The 17,562-nt window shown below is 33.3% G+C and overlaps 2 protein-coding genes across 2 annotated transcripts; both read right to left on the bottom strand.

Moving 5' to 3' along the window:
• Positions 1-1,504: 1,504 nt before the first annotated feature.
• LOC132308007 (N6-mAMP deaminase) lies at positions 1,505-5,140 on the bottom strand. The gene is made up of 11 exons (XM_059805949.1): positions 4,887-5,140; positions 4,633-4,703; positions 4,438-4,529; positions 4,297-4,356; positions 3,902-4,111; positions 3,732-3,808; positions 3,560-3,629; positions 3,341-3,454; positions 2,258-2,324; positions 1,970-2,074; positions 1,505-1,886 (listed from the first exon to the last, which is right to left on the bottom strand). The coding sequence occupies exons 1-11, from the start codon at positions 4,961-4,963 to the stop codon at positions 1,759-1,761; spliced, it is 1,071 nt and encodes a 356-aa protein (XP_059661932.1). The 5' UTR covers positions 4,964-5,140; the 3' UTR covers positions 1,505-1,758.
• Positions 5,141-11,941: 6,801 nt separating this feature from the next.
• On the bottom strand, positions 11,942-17,018 carry LOC132307989 (beta-glucosidase 46-like). The gene is made up of 12 exons (XM_059805926.1): positions 16,816-17,018; positions 16,648-16,714; positions 16,475-16,533; positions 14,776-14,851; positions 14,605-14,679; positions 14,295-14,382; positions 13,756-14,008; positions 13,493-13,608; positions 12,833-13,088; positions 12,653-12,755; positions 12,459-12,567; positions 11,942-12,237 (listed from the first exon to the last, which is right to left on the bottom strand). The coding sequence occupies exons 1-12, from the start codon at positions 16,960-16,962 to the stop codon at positions 11,982-11,984; spliced, it is 1,605 nt and encodes a 534-aa protein (XP_059661909.1). The 5' UTR covers positions 16,963-17,018; the 3' UTR covers positions 11,942-11,981.
• Between the last annotated feature and the right edge of the window lie 544 nt (positions 17,019-17,562).

Below are 17,562 nucleotides of genomic sequence, written 5' to 3'. Positions count from 1 at the left end.
AAATCCCTCCATCTACCTCTACCTCTACCCCCTTTTCTTTGTTTTCTCATTTTAAAACCAAAACATTAAACAACAAGAGCTCATTTTTCTTTCCTTTCTTCAGCAAGCAGCAACTAGCCTCTGTCAAAGGACAAGACATGATCAACCATTTGATTTGTTAAAAGTTCATTTCTAAGAAGTTATTCACAAATTTTTTACCTTTTTTTCCTTTTCTTTTTTAAACGCATAAGACTTTCCCTATCCAACTCACATCACACCCACACTCACTGTACAATAAAAAAAAAGAATAATTTATCACCGTCTATTGAAAACACAAAAGGTAATAATTTTAAAGATTTGCTCATTTGTTTCTCAAACCAGATACAATATGGACACGGAAGGAGTCATAATTGTTTAGGAGATGACCCAAGGAAGAAAAAAAAAAAAAAAAAAAAAAAAAGATTTCAATATAAGGGTGTGGAGGGTATCAACACGCAACAATAATTATATAACAAATTAAGAAAAAGAAATAGAGGACCGCTTCAATTATCAAAATCAGTCAACTTTATTATCAATTTTATAAATCCTACCACCAAAGTGAATTTTATAATCCTATCAATTTTATCATCCACCTCTCATTTGAGAGTTTAAATGGATGTGAATTCTTGCCAACGAATAATAATAATAATAATAATCAACGTTTTGATCCTCATGAAAGAAAGGAACCTTTGCTTTTGTGGTATACAGATGAAAAAGAAAATGAAGATCAAGAATATGCCAATGTTCCAACAACCTCCTAATAGAGAATCCCATATGAAATCTCGTATTTTGGCTGCATTTACATAATTATCCTCCCGGGAAATAACAACCTTTTGAGTAAAAAAGAAACAATGAAAAAAAAAAAAAGAAGACGCTTTGGAATGTCTATCACTGGTCTTATCTCTGATTCTCTTAATCACTCTCGATCTGTAAAGTGACAACATGTGCTGCCTTCAACAAAAATTCCATGCATGTCCCACTTGAAGGGAAATGTCATCCCTATATTGTTTCCAAATCCTACTTTTTTAAAAATAACTTCTTTTTTTTTTTGAAAAAAAAATAATAATAAAAAAAAAAATAAAAGTACACCCACTTCTATCTCTACTAGGGCTTCATCTCTCTACCTAAAGGTTGAGAGGATGCAACGCAATCAAAATCCTCTCCTATGCACCGCGGCATCAGTGCATTGAGAACGGTCGGAATCACACCACACTGCTGGTGTGCCCCCAGAACACTAGATGCTGCTGGAAAGGAATTTGTTCCAGACTAGAGACCTTGTTCTTGGAGTAAATTGATTAGAATTTAGGTAGAATCACCAAAAATTTGGGGGCCAGTTATATCAACAGCAAAAAAAGTCAAATAACTATAAATGCAACCACCAACAGTATTAGCACCCATTCTACCTTCAAACTTCTTTTCTGTAAGAACCAATTATATTTTTGCCTCACTCACAGTCGGTTGTCACATGTCGGCAGACCTATCACGGTTCTATTTATAAACAGAAAGGTAAAGAATTGCCATAAATAGTGCAAATATTTAGCTACCCCAATAGCTTAATCAAATTCCATGTGAGTTAACAACAGTTATTAGTGTTTTCAGCGCTTTTAACAGAGATAAGCACTTGCTAGTGTTCTGACCTTCCACAAGAATTTAATAATATGTAGTATTAAACAACCTTCCATAAGGCACCACCAGCCGCCACCCAAGTGAAATACATACCGCCAAGAGTTTTAATTATCCTCAGGCGAAATCCAGCTTCCTTCCGGCCAAATCAAAAACCTCTCTTACTTCCCTCTTCACCTCATCATTAGCAAATATATATTCAATGCCATTCTTAGCTAGTTGAAACATTTCCTTCTTTCCAAGAACTTGGTAATTGACAAGAGAAACTAGAATCAGTAATGATACGCTAATAAATTTGTATTTCATGCACCGGGAACTTAATACCTACCAAATGTCGAAGAGGCAAGACTGTACTCGGCAGAAAGACTAGTAGAGAATACCCCTGAATCATCAGTGCACAGAACTGTTGGATGTTTTGCATTATACAAATCAGCTGCGATGCCAACAAAATCTTGTTACTGAAGCGATGTGGAATTAATCCACAGCAAATAGATAAACAAGATCTAATAACCAATAAAAATTTAGGAGAAGCTCATTAGAGAAAGATAGCAAGAGAGTTTTTACATTCCTGTCATAAAAATAAAATAAAATAAAAAGAATAAGAAGAAGATCTAACCAAAATGATGAATTTCAATTGATGAAATTGTTGCAGTGCGGATGTTGGATGTCAAACAAATCTCAACCTGCAAGGATGTTGAAGGGGAATAAAGAAGGTAAAAGTTTAGCTGGCCAAACATAAAGTAAGAATGTAAAAGCTTAGGAAAATGATCATGCAATTGTGGCAATTCACAAGCATTTTTGCACATTTTAGGTGACTGAATTCTATTTTAGAGAGGTGAACAAGAACTCTTTACCTCCTTTTTTTTTTTTTTTTAACATGCTGCTCTGTTAGTTTTATCATAAAATGTTTTCCAAAGAATATTTTTCAGTATTGAATATATTCTCCACTGTTTGGCTGATTGGAAAATCTTTTAGGGAAACAAAATAGCTTAAAAAAAGGTATGACTTACAGAATTTTTTTTTTTTTTTTTGTCATTTTCAGAAACATATGCCCAGATGATGGTCATGTGTACAAATCTAAGCATATAAAAATATACATACACATATACATCAACATAGTACGTATATATACACCTATACACACACACTTATATATACAAAAAATATATATGTATATATGTGTTCATGTGCATTTGCGTACATATTTTTATACATAACCAAATATAATTGCCTATCAATCCATATGTAAATGTAACAAGATCCTTGTCTTTGCCTCTAAACACATACTTTTAAATGTTTATAAATTATAATATATTTTCTAAGAATTCGAAACTTATTTTGAAATTTTCAACCAAACACAGGAAAATAAGAATTAAAAAAGAAAGAAAGATATTTTCTAATGTAAAAATATGTTCCAATGTAAAACATTTTGAGTTGAAACAAACAGAGCCCATATTGCAAATATCTGAAGGATGAAAGCTACTCCTAACAGGAAGTCCTGATTTTTGCCTAATTTGACAGTCATAATTCCATCCCCACGTTATGTAAGGAGAAAACTGATATAACCAGTCATCTAGAAGAAAGCATGGCATGGTTTGGTTAAACTTTTTAGACCTATTATACATTTGACTTTTTCCAGTCCAATATAATGTAAGTTACAGAAAAGAATATCCATATGAAATGGGCATAAGTATCAAACCGGAATCTTAAGTGATTTCAGCTTTCCCCATTCTTCCTCTTCAAAGCAACAAGCATGGCCAATTCTTTCAGGAAAAAAATCTAACATCGATTGGATTTCCTTCTGATTCGGTACCTACAAGCACTAAGTTATGAAAATTAACTAGTCAGGGCAATTCCTATTGTAGTTGAGAAGACAAATTCAGAAAAAAGATGCAAGCACTTAAAAATAAAAACGCACCTCTCCGCAGTGAAGAGTGACAGAGAGACCTTGTTCCCTGGCAAACTCTAAAGCTGGCAGAAATGTGCCCCTGCCATGCAAGCTAAGTGAACTCGAGGATTCAAGACCTCTATAGAAAATGAAATAGAAAGCACCTGAATGCTATGTAAAATTTCTGATAGTGAAGAGGTACCATTCACCAACAATAGGGTTGCCAGAAAGATCAATACCCACTACACCCATATCTCTCATTTCCATCGCAAGCTTAACCTTTAAGTTCAGAGTAAAAGAAATTAGAAGTTATGAAATTATACGTCTTGCCCACTGAACAACATACAACCTCAAAAAATACAACTCACTCACAGTTTCAATTGCAGATGCAGTAGTCTCACGACGGTCAATGCTGAGTAGAAGTCTAACATATATCTTCTTTCTTACAGTTCCATTACATGTATCAGTTATGCTACTCAAGTTATGAGGAGCATAATCAACATCAACCACGCTGACAGACCTCAAACCCTCAAGTACAGCTTCCATGTAAGAGCGCTTGCTCATCCCTATAGAATCATTCCTCTGTAAAATAAAAAAATAAAAAATCAAACAAATGATTCCTCTGTAATCTAGCCCACTGTAATTACCCAAGAGCAATGCTATACGGACTAATTTCTCTAACGAAAACCAATATTGATTGACATCTCTTCTTTTCATTATATAGCTAAGACCATTGAAAAGCAATTCTAAAAACACAATTTAAGTACCTTAGGAGTTGTTCTTAACTCCAGATAGACAACATTCTCGGCAGCGAAATCTTCAACAACCTATTTGTGTAGTGAAATAAAAGTAGGCAAATTAGTGTTAAAAAATTGCAGAACAAAATTTTAAATTTGGGGTTTTCATACTTCTTTTGTTATTCTTGTAACAGTTTTATGGTCAGTAGTAACAATGTGAATCAGATCAAACAACTTAAACACTTCGTGGAGCGAACGGTCGTCTGCAAGAGTGAGAGAGAACACAAGTATTTCATTCAAGTATCAAGAAAGATAATGGAAGAAAACAATGTCAAAAGTGAAATCAAAGAGAGAAATTGTGCATACTTTTCAGGATAACATGTTCTACTTCAGAGAAATTTATGGTGCCCTTTTCACCCAAAACTCTACCAAGTTCACTGTGCAAAAAATTCAATCCCAAATTGTCTAAGAATGAGATAAATTAACTGGGCAATCTTCAAAACTACAAATATTTATACTTTTTTCTCTTTCTGGGTGTTAAGAAATGAAACCCTAAAAATATATTTACACATCTATACAGATATAAAATGAAATTGGAGTTATAGTGAGAGAAAGCATACAATAGAGTGGAGTCTCTAATGGAACCATTGAGGTGAGCGTGTAGTTCCACCTTGGGCATCGACAAATACCAATCCATATCTGCCTTCCCTGGTTTCTGCTATTTCTTCTTCTTCTTCTTCTTCTTCTTCTGGTCAACAGTCAACACTGATAACTGCTGAGTACTGTAGCTAGGGCATGTCTTGGAATGAGATATACAGTTTCTATATTAGTTGGGGAATCATGAATGTGTACTACACTTCCAAAAAAAACACCAAGAATGTACTACTATATTCATTATATATATATTTGTGAAAGTCAGTGGTCATGTTAGAAATAACCGAAGGTTAGGGTTGGAATTTGGAATGAAAATAAACTCCACCTTGGTTTGTTTATAGGAAAATGGATAAAGTGTAAAAAAAATCAATTATATTTGAATTTGTAAATAACTCTTTAAATTATATTTTATACATAAAATCCTTTAAATTATTACATTTTGATACAATATATTTCAATATTCATAATGTATTTCATTAAATGATTATAATGTCCCTTCTTATTGAATTACATTTAGGGTAAATTATACACTTCATCTGAGAATTAGAAGCAACCTTAGAAAAAAAGTTTAAGACTTGCGAAGCCCGGAACTTATTTCGATTAATAATAAATATATAAATAAATACCCTTTTATTAGTTATAGTTTATTTTTTCTCTTCATTTTTATGATAATTTTAAACTTTAACTACTTTTTTGTTATTACGATTCTTAAGTATTTGTCTTTTCTTAATTTATCTTTACAAAATTTGTTCAAGTTTCAATTGTTTTATTAAAAACATATGTTTAGAACTCGCCCAGATGCGAGACGAGAGGTTTGAGAAGAGTTTTTTATTCGTGAGCCGAGTTTGGGATATGTGTGCCCGTCTTGAACCCACGCGATTGACATATGTGAAGTGTGAGGTATAGTGAGCATGCTTGAAAATTCTAATGTGGTGGGGGATAAATTTTTGGGTAAACTCCAGATACACCCCTTGTGTTTTATTAAATACATCAAGACCTACTCACATTTACAAATTATCAGTCACGCCCTTTACCTTTTGCTGACACACGTCACTTTCACCCTCCTTGAATGGTCAAAGTTGGTCAAACACACTTTTTGCTGACATCATCAAAAAATTATAATGTCCAGATTACCCTCCAATGTTGATGTTTGGCCACAAAGCTAGACTAAACTATATACATGTTTGGTTACACAGACTATATATACTTTTTTTTGGAGGGGTGCTAAAACTGTCGTAAGTGTCAGCAGCCTATTGGCTGTTGACTTTTTTATTTGTCATCTTCTCTCTTTATTTTCTCTACCTAGTAAACCTTCTATAAAAAAAAACGGAAAAAAAAGAAAAAAGAAGAAGAAGAAGAAGAAAGTAGAGTACATGTTGTGCATAAATCATACAGATGCATACACACACCCACACATATATATATATATTTCTACGCCCCCAAATGGGTTTGTTTCAGAATTAAATCAAAATTAAACACATGCAAGTACATATGCATATAAGTAAATAGTACATTTCTACTATATACACATACATCCCAAATGGGTTTTGTTCCAGAATGGTAGCAAAATATATACACAGTGGCAAGTTTAATACAATGATCTCAAAAATATCATTAGGGTTAAACTTTGAAAAAATTGCGGTGGTAGAAACTGATTGGCCTGCCAAAAAAATTGCCTTTTACAAATTTATTGGGGATAGAGTTTAGGGGATCTGCAATTAATTTTTTCTTTTTCTTTTCTGAAGAGTTACAGACGGTGAACAGAACCGCCGTTCAGCAGCTGTTCAGCAGCCATCCTTTCCATGCCGGTGAGAACAAGACCCACTTCTCACCGGAATCGCGACCTATCACTGTCGCTGCTCATCGTCATTTCATCTACTGCCGGTCGTTTCCTCCTTTCTTTCTGGCGATGTGGGTTCGTAACATGGTGAGACAAATATATATATATATATATATATATATATAAGAGAATCACAATTCTGGTACAAAGAGAGAGAGAATTTAGAGAGAGAGAAATGGGTCTGCAGAGAGATTTTTTAGAGAGAAAAATAGAGGAGGGAGGTTGTTGTGATGTGTAAGAAGTGTTTGGGTACAAAAGTAACATATATCCAAGTGTTTGGGTACAAAAATAACACATATCCAGGGATTGGTTAATCCTATATAAGAAAATGACAAAATGGCATGTTAGTCATTCCATTCACGTATATGGTATTGTCAGTTGACCATATCTGGCGGTTTGATTGAAGATTTGCAAATCTGAGGGGTTCTTCTTGATGTATTGACAAAACACGTGGGGTGTAACTAAAGTTTACCCTAATTTTTTTTACTAATAGACCCTTGTTAATTTATTTTTTTAATTATATACTTATAAAATATTAGAGCAATCTAAGGAAAGTTGCTAAAGGTGACTGTGAATTAACAGTCGCTTTTCTCATTGGCGCGGTATGTTTCTTATTTTTATCAAACACTAAAAATATATATTTTTTGACAGTACTACCCTTTTAATCTTTCTCCTCACTTAAACCATATCAAAGGTGTCATTAATACATTCCTACTTTTAATAGGACATTAAATTATTAATTTTAATACAAAACTACCTTATTTCTTTCATTTGCTTCCACTTCCCACCCTTTTGTGTGTGTGTGTTTACACACACATATATAACAATGGATTCTTTTATTTTCTTTTAGGTATTGTTTAATAGTGATAGTTGAGGGATAATTTTTTTTTTTTTTTTTCCTTATTCATTCTCTATATAACAGATATATAGAGAATGAATTATTATCTCTCAAAAAAAAAAAAAAAAAAAAAAAAAAAAGAAGAAGAAGAAGAAGAAGAAAAGAATCCATTGTTATGAATTCTTAGTATTTCATAAAAATAGGAAACATATCATTAATAAATATATTAATTACAAATCTTAGGACCAATGAGAAGAGCGAGTGTTAATTCTCAGTTGCTAAGCATTGCTCAAAATATTAATATAATTTCTCAGATAATTATCAAAATATGAATATAATATCTCACATAATTATCTGAATCTGTCCTGAAATGTCTTATAGTGATCTTAACTAGATTGTGAGTTGTGACTGTAACTCAAAACTAGAGAGGCTCTCAGTCTGTTTGAATGGCATTTTGGTTTCATTCTATTTAATATTAATTTGTTACTCTAACTCAATGGGTTAGAAGGATCAACAATTTGGTAAAGTCCATGGACTGAAATTTTAATATTACCTCATTATTGTGATCTTGTTTACTATATTTATGAGTTTTGATCCTTTTGTAAATAAAAAATAAATAAATAAATAAATTTGCTCATGGGATTTGTTTGTTACTATAAGAATCATTTTTTAAAACTTAAAAAAGAATAATAATAATAATTTGTTTTATTATTTTTCTCAAGTGTTATTAGCTCAGATCAAATAACTCTAGCAGAGAAAAATCTTCTGGAAAGATCTATCTATAAAAAATAAAGATAAACTTGAACATAATCTATTTTAACAAGTAGAGCCCATGAATCACGTTACAACCACAAAGAGACATAAAAACGTTTTTTTTTTAGCATAATAGAGTCTCACATACCATTAAGTGGGGGTAATAATGATATATTTTTTGTAATTTTGGAAAGTAATAGTAATATTTTAGGAGTATATAACTGAAAAAATAAGGTATATTAGTAAAAAAAAAAAAGGTCAGCGTAAGTACGTCCCTGACTGTTATTTTTGAACAAAGTGATTAATATCAGTATCTATGAATACTCTATCTGTAGCATAATTCAAATCGCTACATTATGAATTTTGGATGCTTTTAAGCAAACTTACACCATTTCATTTATTCAGCCGAATTTTCCTTAGAACTTCTAAATGTTTTCAACAAATTTTCAATCCCATTCATATTCATTTCCTTCCTGATCTTGATCATAACTATCTTGTTGATTTTTATTTTTAATTTTTCATTTTTTTTTTTTTCGATAGTTTGTGTTATATGTTGCATTTATAATGGATAAAGTAAATGTGGACTTACAAGGTAAAATTTTCATCTTGAAATTCCTTCTCCTTCTAAGGTGTTAAATCCACAGCAGAATTCAAAAGAACATCTACTAAATGGTTGTCCAAAAGATTAACTTCATATAAAACTCCTCTATTGGTTTTAACTTTTAACAAGGTCAGGCTCGGATGACTTGACAACCTCTATAAGGGCCTTCAATATTTTTTAATTTCAGTAAAAACAATGCAAAAATTATGTGGGCACGCACAGACCCATTAAGGGCTCAGTTGTAGTAGTTGCCCCATTGAAAAAAAAAATTATTTATAAAATTATCTATAAATTTTATAAAAATATCTATACTTTTTTTGTGAAAATATTAAGAACGTCCCAACTCAATTTTTAATGATACATCACCATACTCAATTTTTAATGATACATCACCATACATTATTGTTGTTCAAGATTATCCCTTCTCATACAATTTTTTAGATCCTTCACTGTACCATAGGTACCATGAAACTCCAACAATATTATATATATAAGCATTAGAAAGAGATGTTACTTTTAAAAAAAAAAATTTTAAAAATTATACATTAGAAGGCTCACAGATAAGGAAACTCCAAATTTCACAGGTACAGTGTTATAAATTTCAAGTATGTCTTGGTAAGTGACATTTCTATTAGGCTCGTAGTCAACAATAGTCTCTCCTTCCTAACCCCAAGCATTAAGGCTAAGTTTGTTTGGAGAGAAATGAAAGGAAAAGAAAAGAAAGGTCATGGAAGGAAATGTAATATTGTGTTTGTTATAAATAAAAGAGAAGAAAGGAAATACAGGGATTTTGAGTGATACAAATTAGACACGAATGTTGAGTTTTGTTATCCTTCCAAAAATGGGAAGAAATAAAAGAAAAGAGCTGTGAAGTTTGATAAAACTTTTTAAATACATATTTTGCCCTTATTCTTGGTATTTTTATAAAAGACAAAATTTATAGAAAATAGTATGATATTAATTTATTAAATAATATCATTTCTTTGTCTTTTTGTTTTTTCCTTCATTAATCACCAAACACGTTACATGGTTAATACTTTACTTGTCATTTCCTTTCTTTTCTTTCCATTCCTAATTAATGTTATCACTTCTTCTCCTTTTAATTGTACCAAAGGATTTTGCTTTGTTTGAATGCATGATATTCCAACCCGCAGCCCCAAAAAAAAAAAAACATTGGCCCAATGTTTGGGTCCATTTCCTAGCAGGAGTGCACAAAAAATCGGTTGAACCAATAATTCGAATCGGACCAAATTCGACCAGTAAGTTTGGTTCGACTTTTTCATAATTCGGTTTGGTTACGATTCCAAAAATTTGAAACTATTTATAAAGGGTTGGATTATGATTTGAGATTCTACCAGATGGAACCAAACACTTTTATAAATTATATATATATTGTATTATATAAATAATACAATAATAAGATTAGGCTTTTAATATATATATATATTTATTTATATATAATAAAAATTGAAACAAGTCTGGAATAAAATTTAATTGTTGAAGAATATTATATGTTTATTTATTTTAACTAAATGTTTTTTCTTTCCTATTATGTTTTACTACACAACATGACCCCCGCAACTCACTAAGTAACCAGAGTAATATCTGGTACTTTTTTTTGGGACTTAGCCCCGAAACATCGGCTGGGGTTGGAGATATAATACTTTTCAACCGATATTACAACAACTCTTTTGTCAAAACTATTTTTTCACATTTCATATCAACGAGTTCGAGTTAATGCAGCCGCTGACTCCTTGGACATAAGACCTCATTACAAGAGTGACTCCTTGGACATAAGACCTCATTACAAGAGTGTGATAATTTGATCGAAAACTCAGTCACTAATGCTTTGAGCTTGGTACTTGTTGATTACAAAACACTTCACCTATTTATAAACACCCAACTCCTCAGTGGACCGTTAGGATGTATTTACCTTAATAGCCAAGATTATCTCTCTGGAACCTTCTACCAAAACAACTTACATATTTATAACTCAATAAAACTTTTTCACAATCTAAACTCCCCCACAATTCTCTACATCTGCATTATTCCACAATCTTCCACAACCCTCTACAATTTCCTACACAAATGAAAGAATTTAAAGCGTGTCTTGCATGAGCCCTTGCACGTCGTCTGCTTAAGACCTCCTCTTCAATAGTATGTTCAATTGTCGAGCTGTTGTCAAATAGGGCACTTTGAGATATACATTCCAGTTGATCTCACCATCACTTTCACATTTTGTGAGACAAGTATGTTTGGTAACACACCTTAGGAAAGCCTAATTTTTAAACAACACAAATGATTTTTTTCTTTTTCAGTAAGGAAGAGAAGAAGAAAAAAGGGCTTAAATCATAGCCTAATTGATTTGATGATTTTATGGATCCATTTGCCATTAGAATTCTATATTATAATTCGATACATGGAAATCACTTCGAATTTTTGTTCTCTAGTTAAGCTATTTTATTAAATAATTAATTTCTTAATGGATATATATGTTTTTGTCAATCTAACAAGTAACAACTAACAATTAAAAATATTATTAACACATGTAATAATATAATTGTTGTTACATTCTTGTCATCTTGATCTCACATCCTCCAATGAAATTGCACCCTTAACTCAATCATGCAGCTTATTAATCAGTAGGCTATGGTAGAATATTCGTGTCGTATCTTCTCCAATTTGGAGCGTGTGATGCATGTTCCTTCTATTTGAGTTATCCAACTTGAGTTATGAATAGAAACGATTTTTTTCTTTTTCGGGAAGAAAGAAGAAAAAACAGTACTTAAACCGTCTAATTGATTCGACAACTTTATGAAGCAGTACCCCTGTTATTCCGATTCAGAGTATGCTCCTAACACCGATTCAGTAAATAACTATCAGGAATGAGGTAATCCTTAAACAAGCTCTGTAGCATGGACACTGGGGGAGTATAATGTGTGCTATCAATTAATGGCAAAAATAACAAGAATATAGAAGAGAAGATGGAAAACAGAAAGGAATATTGTGAACCATATATCATTTGACCTTCATTTCTGTTGAAGTTTCATTACATTTGAAAATCCCAGATCATTCAATTTCTTGATTTTATTCTCAGGCACTAATGTACTATGAGCCATATGATTCGCAATAAGTTGTTTGTACCAAGCTGCAGACAATTTTGGAGTCCTGTTGAGGGTGCTATAATCGACGTGGTGAAGCCCGAACCTTACTGTATATCCAGATGTCCACTCAAAGTTGTCAAGCAATGACCAAGAGAAGTACCCTCTCACATCTGCTCCTTTCCTGACAATAAACTTCAATATATCATTTGCAGATAAAATTTAACAGCCTTTTAGTACCAAGATAACGAAAAACAGAACCATAAGTCCTATCAGAGCTAAAAAAAAAATTGCAGTCCAACTCAGTTGAAAATACTGTTTGGAGAGCCATAAGGACATGTGACGAAATTTGAGAGTAAAGATAATTGCTAGTGGCTATCTGCCATGGATGGCTGGGATTTCTACCTCATTGCTGTCACCAACGCATCCAAGTAGGCGTTCATGTACTCCACCCTTCTGACATCATTAAGGAAAACTTCGATATCTGAACTGGGACTACTCATTTCACCAAATCCTACAAAATCCGCAATCATAAGAGAGATCTTCAACAAATGTAGCCGAATTTTCTTGAAAACACTTCAAAGTTGTTTTTGACTCACCGTTTTCTGTAATGAACATTGGTGTATTGTTGTACCTATCCTTCAGGTATGTCACCATTTTGTCCATTCCTTGAGGGTAAATATAGAGCCAGTCCACATCAGTCTACATCATCAAAAACTTTGAATAAATTTTCAATAATTTGTAAGTTGTGGTGATGGAGATAAGCTGAGGACACATACAGGTTCCCCAATGTAGACACCATCCTTTTGGGCAGTTCGTAGAATATACCCTTCTGTCCTTGATACTCCCGGTCCATATTCACATACAGAGAACATGCAGTCTTTAATATAGAAACTAGTATAGTGGTTGATGCCGATAAAGTCTACTCCCTTCTTGAGCTGATCCAGATCCTTTTTTGAGAATGCGGGCAAAGCAGATCCTAGGATTTCACTCATTTCTGCAGGATACTTCCCAAATATAATAGGGTCCAAGAACCTGCATTGAACATTACACGGAGTCAGCGCATGCCCTGCCGTGTAACTTGAGGAATTCTATAGCCAAGTAATCATATCAATGCTACCATGATAATAGCATAAGATTCCATCATTTATGCAGTGAATGCACAAAAATCAACTAAAAACTCTTCGAGTGCAATGCATGTGTTGAGGTCATTGTTGGAAGTAATTTTTTTTTTTCATAATTGGTACTTACACACACATGCCTCCATGGAGGATTGAACCGTTGACCTCCATTTGGGAAGTAAGGGTTTGATACAACTAGGCCACTGGCCGTTGGTCATTGTTGCAAGTAATTGTTTGTAAACATGATTCAAACTAATCACTTCTTCGTACTCTCATGTTGATGATGATAGATAAGTATGGACAATGGAAAATGATTACCAGTTCATATAAAAAGATTGAGCTCTCTCAACCGCTAACTCGTCTTCTAAGGAATTGCTGATGGGTTCAAACCATAAGGCATTCATAACAATTCCAATGTTGCCTCCTTGATTTTTCTGAAAGTTTTGTGAGTAAGAGTTAAGATTGTAATGAAGCAATTGTCTAATGTTTTCTTTAGTTCACCTAGATTTGTTTTAGATATGTGGAAGTTTGGGATAATCATTTTCAACCAGAATGGTAACTAGAGACATTTACTAAATTACCTGGTATTTTGTTCGATAAATATCAACAGCAGCAGCGTGAGATAGGATCATGTTATGGGCTGCAATAAAAGGCTCCCTCTCTGAATCACCATTACTACAGTTTCCAAATGAGCCTGAGCAATGAGATGGCGGGTACATCCCTGACCTGTAACCGCGAATGACTGCAACATTGGGCTCATTGATGGTGACCCAATATTTAACTCTGTCCCCAAAATGTTTGAAACATATATCTGCATAATATCTGAAATCGTCTCTGGAAAATATATGATCTATATTAGTGACAATGATGTCTTGCGGAATACACTCATGAACTGAAACTACACTAAGAGATTCTTCAAGTGGTGGAAAATTCTTAAGAAATGTGAACTTTTCATCAAACAAATTCTCTCTCCCAAACACTGCCATATTGTCAAAGGTACAAATTTTTTTTTTTTTGGGTCTTGCAAAAAATTTCCCAAAACGTTCAAAATCCGCTTGATTTGACATTACAGATGACTCCGGGATCTCTCTTTTTGCTTCATACTTAGTCATATACTTACTGCACCTCCGGACATAGCCAGGCTCCATATCTGTCTTCAAGTTCTTGAGGGATGTCATAATGAATCAACGTCACAAATGGTTGGATCCCTGAAGGCAGAAAAATGGAAATTATAGGAAAGTAAAATATGATTTCTTTCCATCCATTGGTATAAATATGTTATGGACCTATGGTGATGACATCAATCACTATCTCAGATAACTGAACAGTATCTGAGCTCAAACTATTAAATCTGAACTGCATTCTGACAAGGTTAGATGAAGCTGCATGCTGAATAACTGAAATCGGCATACAAATTAAAGTGGTTGAACCTTTATGCAGGAGTGCATCAATGAGCTCGTTATAATGTTTGATGCCAGCCATATTCACATTTCCGAATCTCCCCTCCGATTCAAGTTGAACAAAGAAAGTTTGTTAGAAATAAAAAAAGTTTAAATCAAATTAAAAGCATTTTTTTTCCTATTAATAAAATTTAAACTTACTGGGTAAAATTCTGGCCCATGATATAGAGAAACGAAAGCTATTGACTCCCATAAAGTCCATAAGATCTATATCCTTCTGGATATCACATCATCATATACCCATATCGTCAGCACTTTCTTATTTGCATGTTGATGTCTAAAATGTTCATGAATATGAAACAAAAGCCATTTTGATATATATATATATATATGATTCATCCTATTTCATTTGTGCCAAAGGGAGGTTGCGAACATTAATATTCCTTTATTGCAAAGGTGATTAGCTTTGATTAGCATATTGATCATTTTGATAAATACTATGCCTAATATCTTCTTAATTTTAAAAAAAAAAAAAAAAATTGTTTCATGTACTTGGTTATATATTCCTCTTTCATTTATGGATGACCCATATTTGATTGGTCAGGGTGTCACCACACTCTGTGGACCACAATAAAGGGCTTGGGTTGGTTTATGAAATAACATCACTGCATGGATCAACATTGGATCCAAAGGCTGTCACTCAGCCATACACCAGTGGATCAGTAGAGAATGAGCTTACCATTTTGGACAAGAGCACTGATATGCATAGTGAAAGTTTCAATCAAACGGCTCCCCGTTCATAAGATAGTGTGTGTGGGACCCAAACATGGTCCCACTTTCACCATCCAGTGGATGGAGAGCTGTCCAGCTCCCCTTTCGGTTGCAACTTTCACTCTGTTAATCATTTTTCTCTGGACAAATCACTTTTAAGCGGGCATTTAAAAGATGGACAATTATAAATTACTTTAACAAGTACTTTCAAATTACATTACGCAGTATATAATCTCCCTCCCAAGAGCTCCCCTGCTCCCAGAAACCATCATAGGGTATAGGCAAGGCAGAACAAATATTGCTTAATGCCTTTTATCATATCTATGATCGATCTTCCTTGCTGTCCACAAAAGGTGTAATGGTAGTTTAGTGCTCCAAAAAAATCACACAAGTGGGCCCTATTTTCCTTATGTCATTTTTCATTTTTTTTGTTTGGTTAGAGCAAGTGGGGTTCATGAACAATCAAATCTTTGTGAAATCTAATGATTCATTGTCCATATTTCAAACAAGTCCAGATCAATCAACTTTTGAAATATGTGGACATATTAGCAACCAAATAATTACCTACACCATAAGATGCCATATAGGGCATTTGAGGGTGGGATGATGAGAACAGAAACACTGTCAAAAATGTATTATGCTTAGGGTCATTTATTTACATTGAACAATGTAAAAATTGAAATATTAAGCATTTCATGTTTGGATGTAAATTTGAATTTTCCCGTAAAAACAGGCAACTTATTAGAAACAGAAAGACCGCAAAGGCCTGTGGCCTAGTGAAAGTTAGAGGAGCAATGATTTCGAGGACTTTGCAGCATGTTGGGCCCAACAAGCAAACAGAAACACAAGTTTTAGTGTGGAAGTTATTTAAAAACTTAAATTGCACAATGATTTATATATTACTACAAAAATTCCATCAAGAATTTGTCCTTATAATAATCCATCAGCTCCTACTTCCTAGGCATACCCAAAGATCATTCATCTGAGTGCATAACTTTTTTTCTTTTCTGTGCATAACTTTTTTTCTTTTCTCCACTACTACTACTACCATTGTTGCAGCAGCAATTATTTTAACACAACCAATACTGAAGAGTGAAGCAAAGGATGGTTCATGCATACACTAAATTACCAGATAACGGTGATAATGATCAACGGCAATATCTCCATTACTTCCATCCATGATTTTCCCTGTAACAGTTTCAACAAATTTCAGTAAGAGGGACGCGAAACAGGAAAACAGAAGGAAAAAGAAAAAAAAAAGAATTCATGTAAGAGCAGTAAATTTAATAAAGGTAGTCTCACCAGGTTTGTGAGAAAAAACATCCCAGTTATTAAGACCTTTCCCTTCACTTAGAAATGCCCCTTCAAACTGAGAAGATAGCGATTAAAAAAGTGATTAAAAATATATGTAAATTGCACTAAAATAATGGATTTTTATGTATGAAGATGAAATAAAATATTTTCAAGAACCTGATAAGAAGAGGATGCAGTTCCGAACAGGAAGTTGCTTGGAAACGAGGGTATGTCTGTACTTCCATTAAGGGCTATGGAATTCCCTGATACCATGAAAGTGAAGAAGCACATCCCAAAGACACGAAACAGAAATGGAAGTCCCATGATAATAAATGAGAAACTGTGTCACAGAGACTCAGAGAAAGCCCTGCAGTATTTAAAGGCATTATTGGAAAAATTAAAAATGTACTGTCCATGATGGACCACGAAGACTTATAAATGAAGTCACTAACAGAGAAAGGTCAAGAAAAAGAAAGATGGTGATATTGATATTATAGTAAAGAGAAAGATATAAAGGAATAGTTGAAGTATATATATATATTATTAGGTAAACTCACTCATAGGAGAGTGAGCCCCTTAGCTCTTTGTGCAGTCACCATCCTGGCATCATACTCTAGTCGCAAATACCGGCCTTTGTGGCCCTGCAGAAAAGAGCACTTGCTTAGAACAATTCCAATAATTAGTAAATGTCACACCAGACTAGCTTTTCTAGTAAATTGATATTTTTTTAATCTCCATGGCTTATTTGTAGCTTTACTAACAAACAGGAACATTATGTATAACTAAAATGGACCACGGAGATTAAAAATTTGTAAAATAAGATGGTCTGTGAGATTATATAAAGAAAACAACAATACAATATTACCAGTAAGAATTAGGATGAAGAAAAATTGTGGAAAGAAGGGAAGGCAATAGCCTTGCCTC

This window comes from Cornus florida, unplaced genomic scaffold, assembly GCF_030987335.1.
Source record: "Cornus florida cultivar Cherokee Brave unplaced genomic scaffold, ASM3098733v1 CherokeeBrave_3.0.0_Hap2_Chr01, whole genome shotgun sequence".
Taxonomy (NCBI): Eukaryota; Viridiplantae; Streptophyta; class Magnoliopsida; order Cornales; family Cornaceae; genus Cornus; species Cornus florida.
Note: the sequence above shows the minus strand (reverse complement) of the source record. Positions and strands in the feature narration are given on the sequence as shown.

Bases quoted from the DNA above. Each gene is read 5' to 3' on its own strand.
- LOC132308007 (XM_059805949.1), bottom strand. From the start codon at position 4,963: ATGGATTGGTATTTGTCGATGCCCAAGGTGGAACTACACGCTCACCTC. The intron at 4,112-4,296 runs GTACTTAAATTG...TTTATTTTACAG, and splicing joins AGTTAAGAACAACTCCTAAG to AGGAATGATTCTATAGGGAT. The intron at 1,887-1,969 runs GTAGGTATTAAG...TCAATTACCAAG, and splicing joins TCTTGCCTCTTCGACATTTG to TTCTTGGAAAGAAGGAAATG.
- LOC132307989 (XM_059805926.1), bottom strand. From the start codon at position 16,962: ATGGGACTTCCATTTCTGTTTCGTGTCTTTGGGATGTGCTTCTTCACT. The intron at 14,680-14,775 runs GTAAGTTTAAAT...AACTTGAATCGG, and splicing joins ATGGGCCAGAATTTTACCCA to AGGGGAGATTCGGAAATGTG. The intron at 13,089-13,492 runs GTAATCATTTTC...TGTTCAATGCAG, and splicing joins CAATCTTTTTATATGAACTG to GTTCTTGGACCCTATTATAT.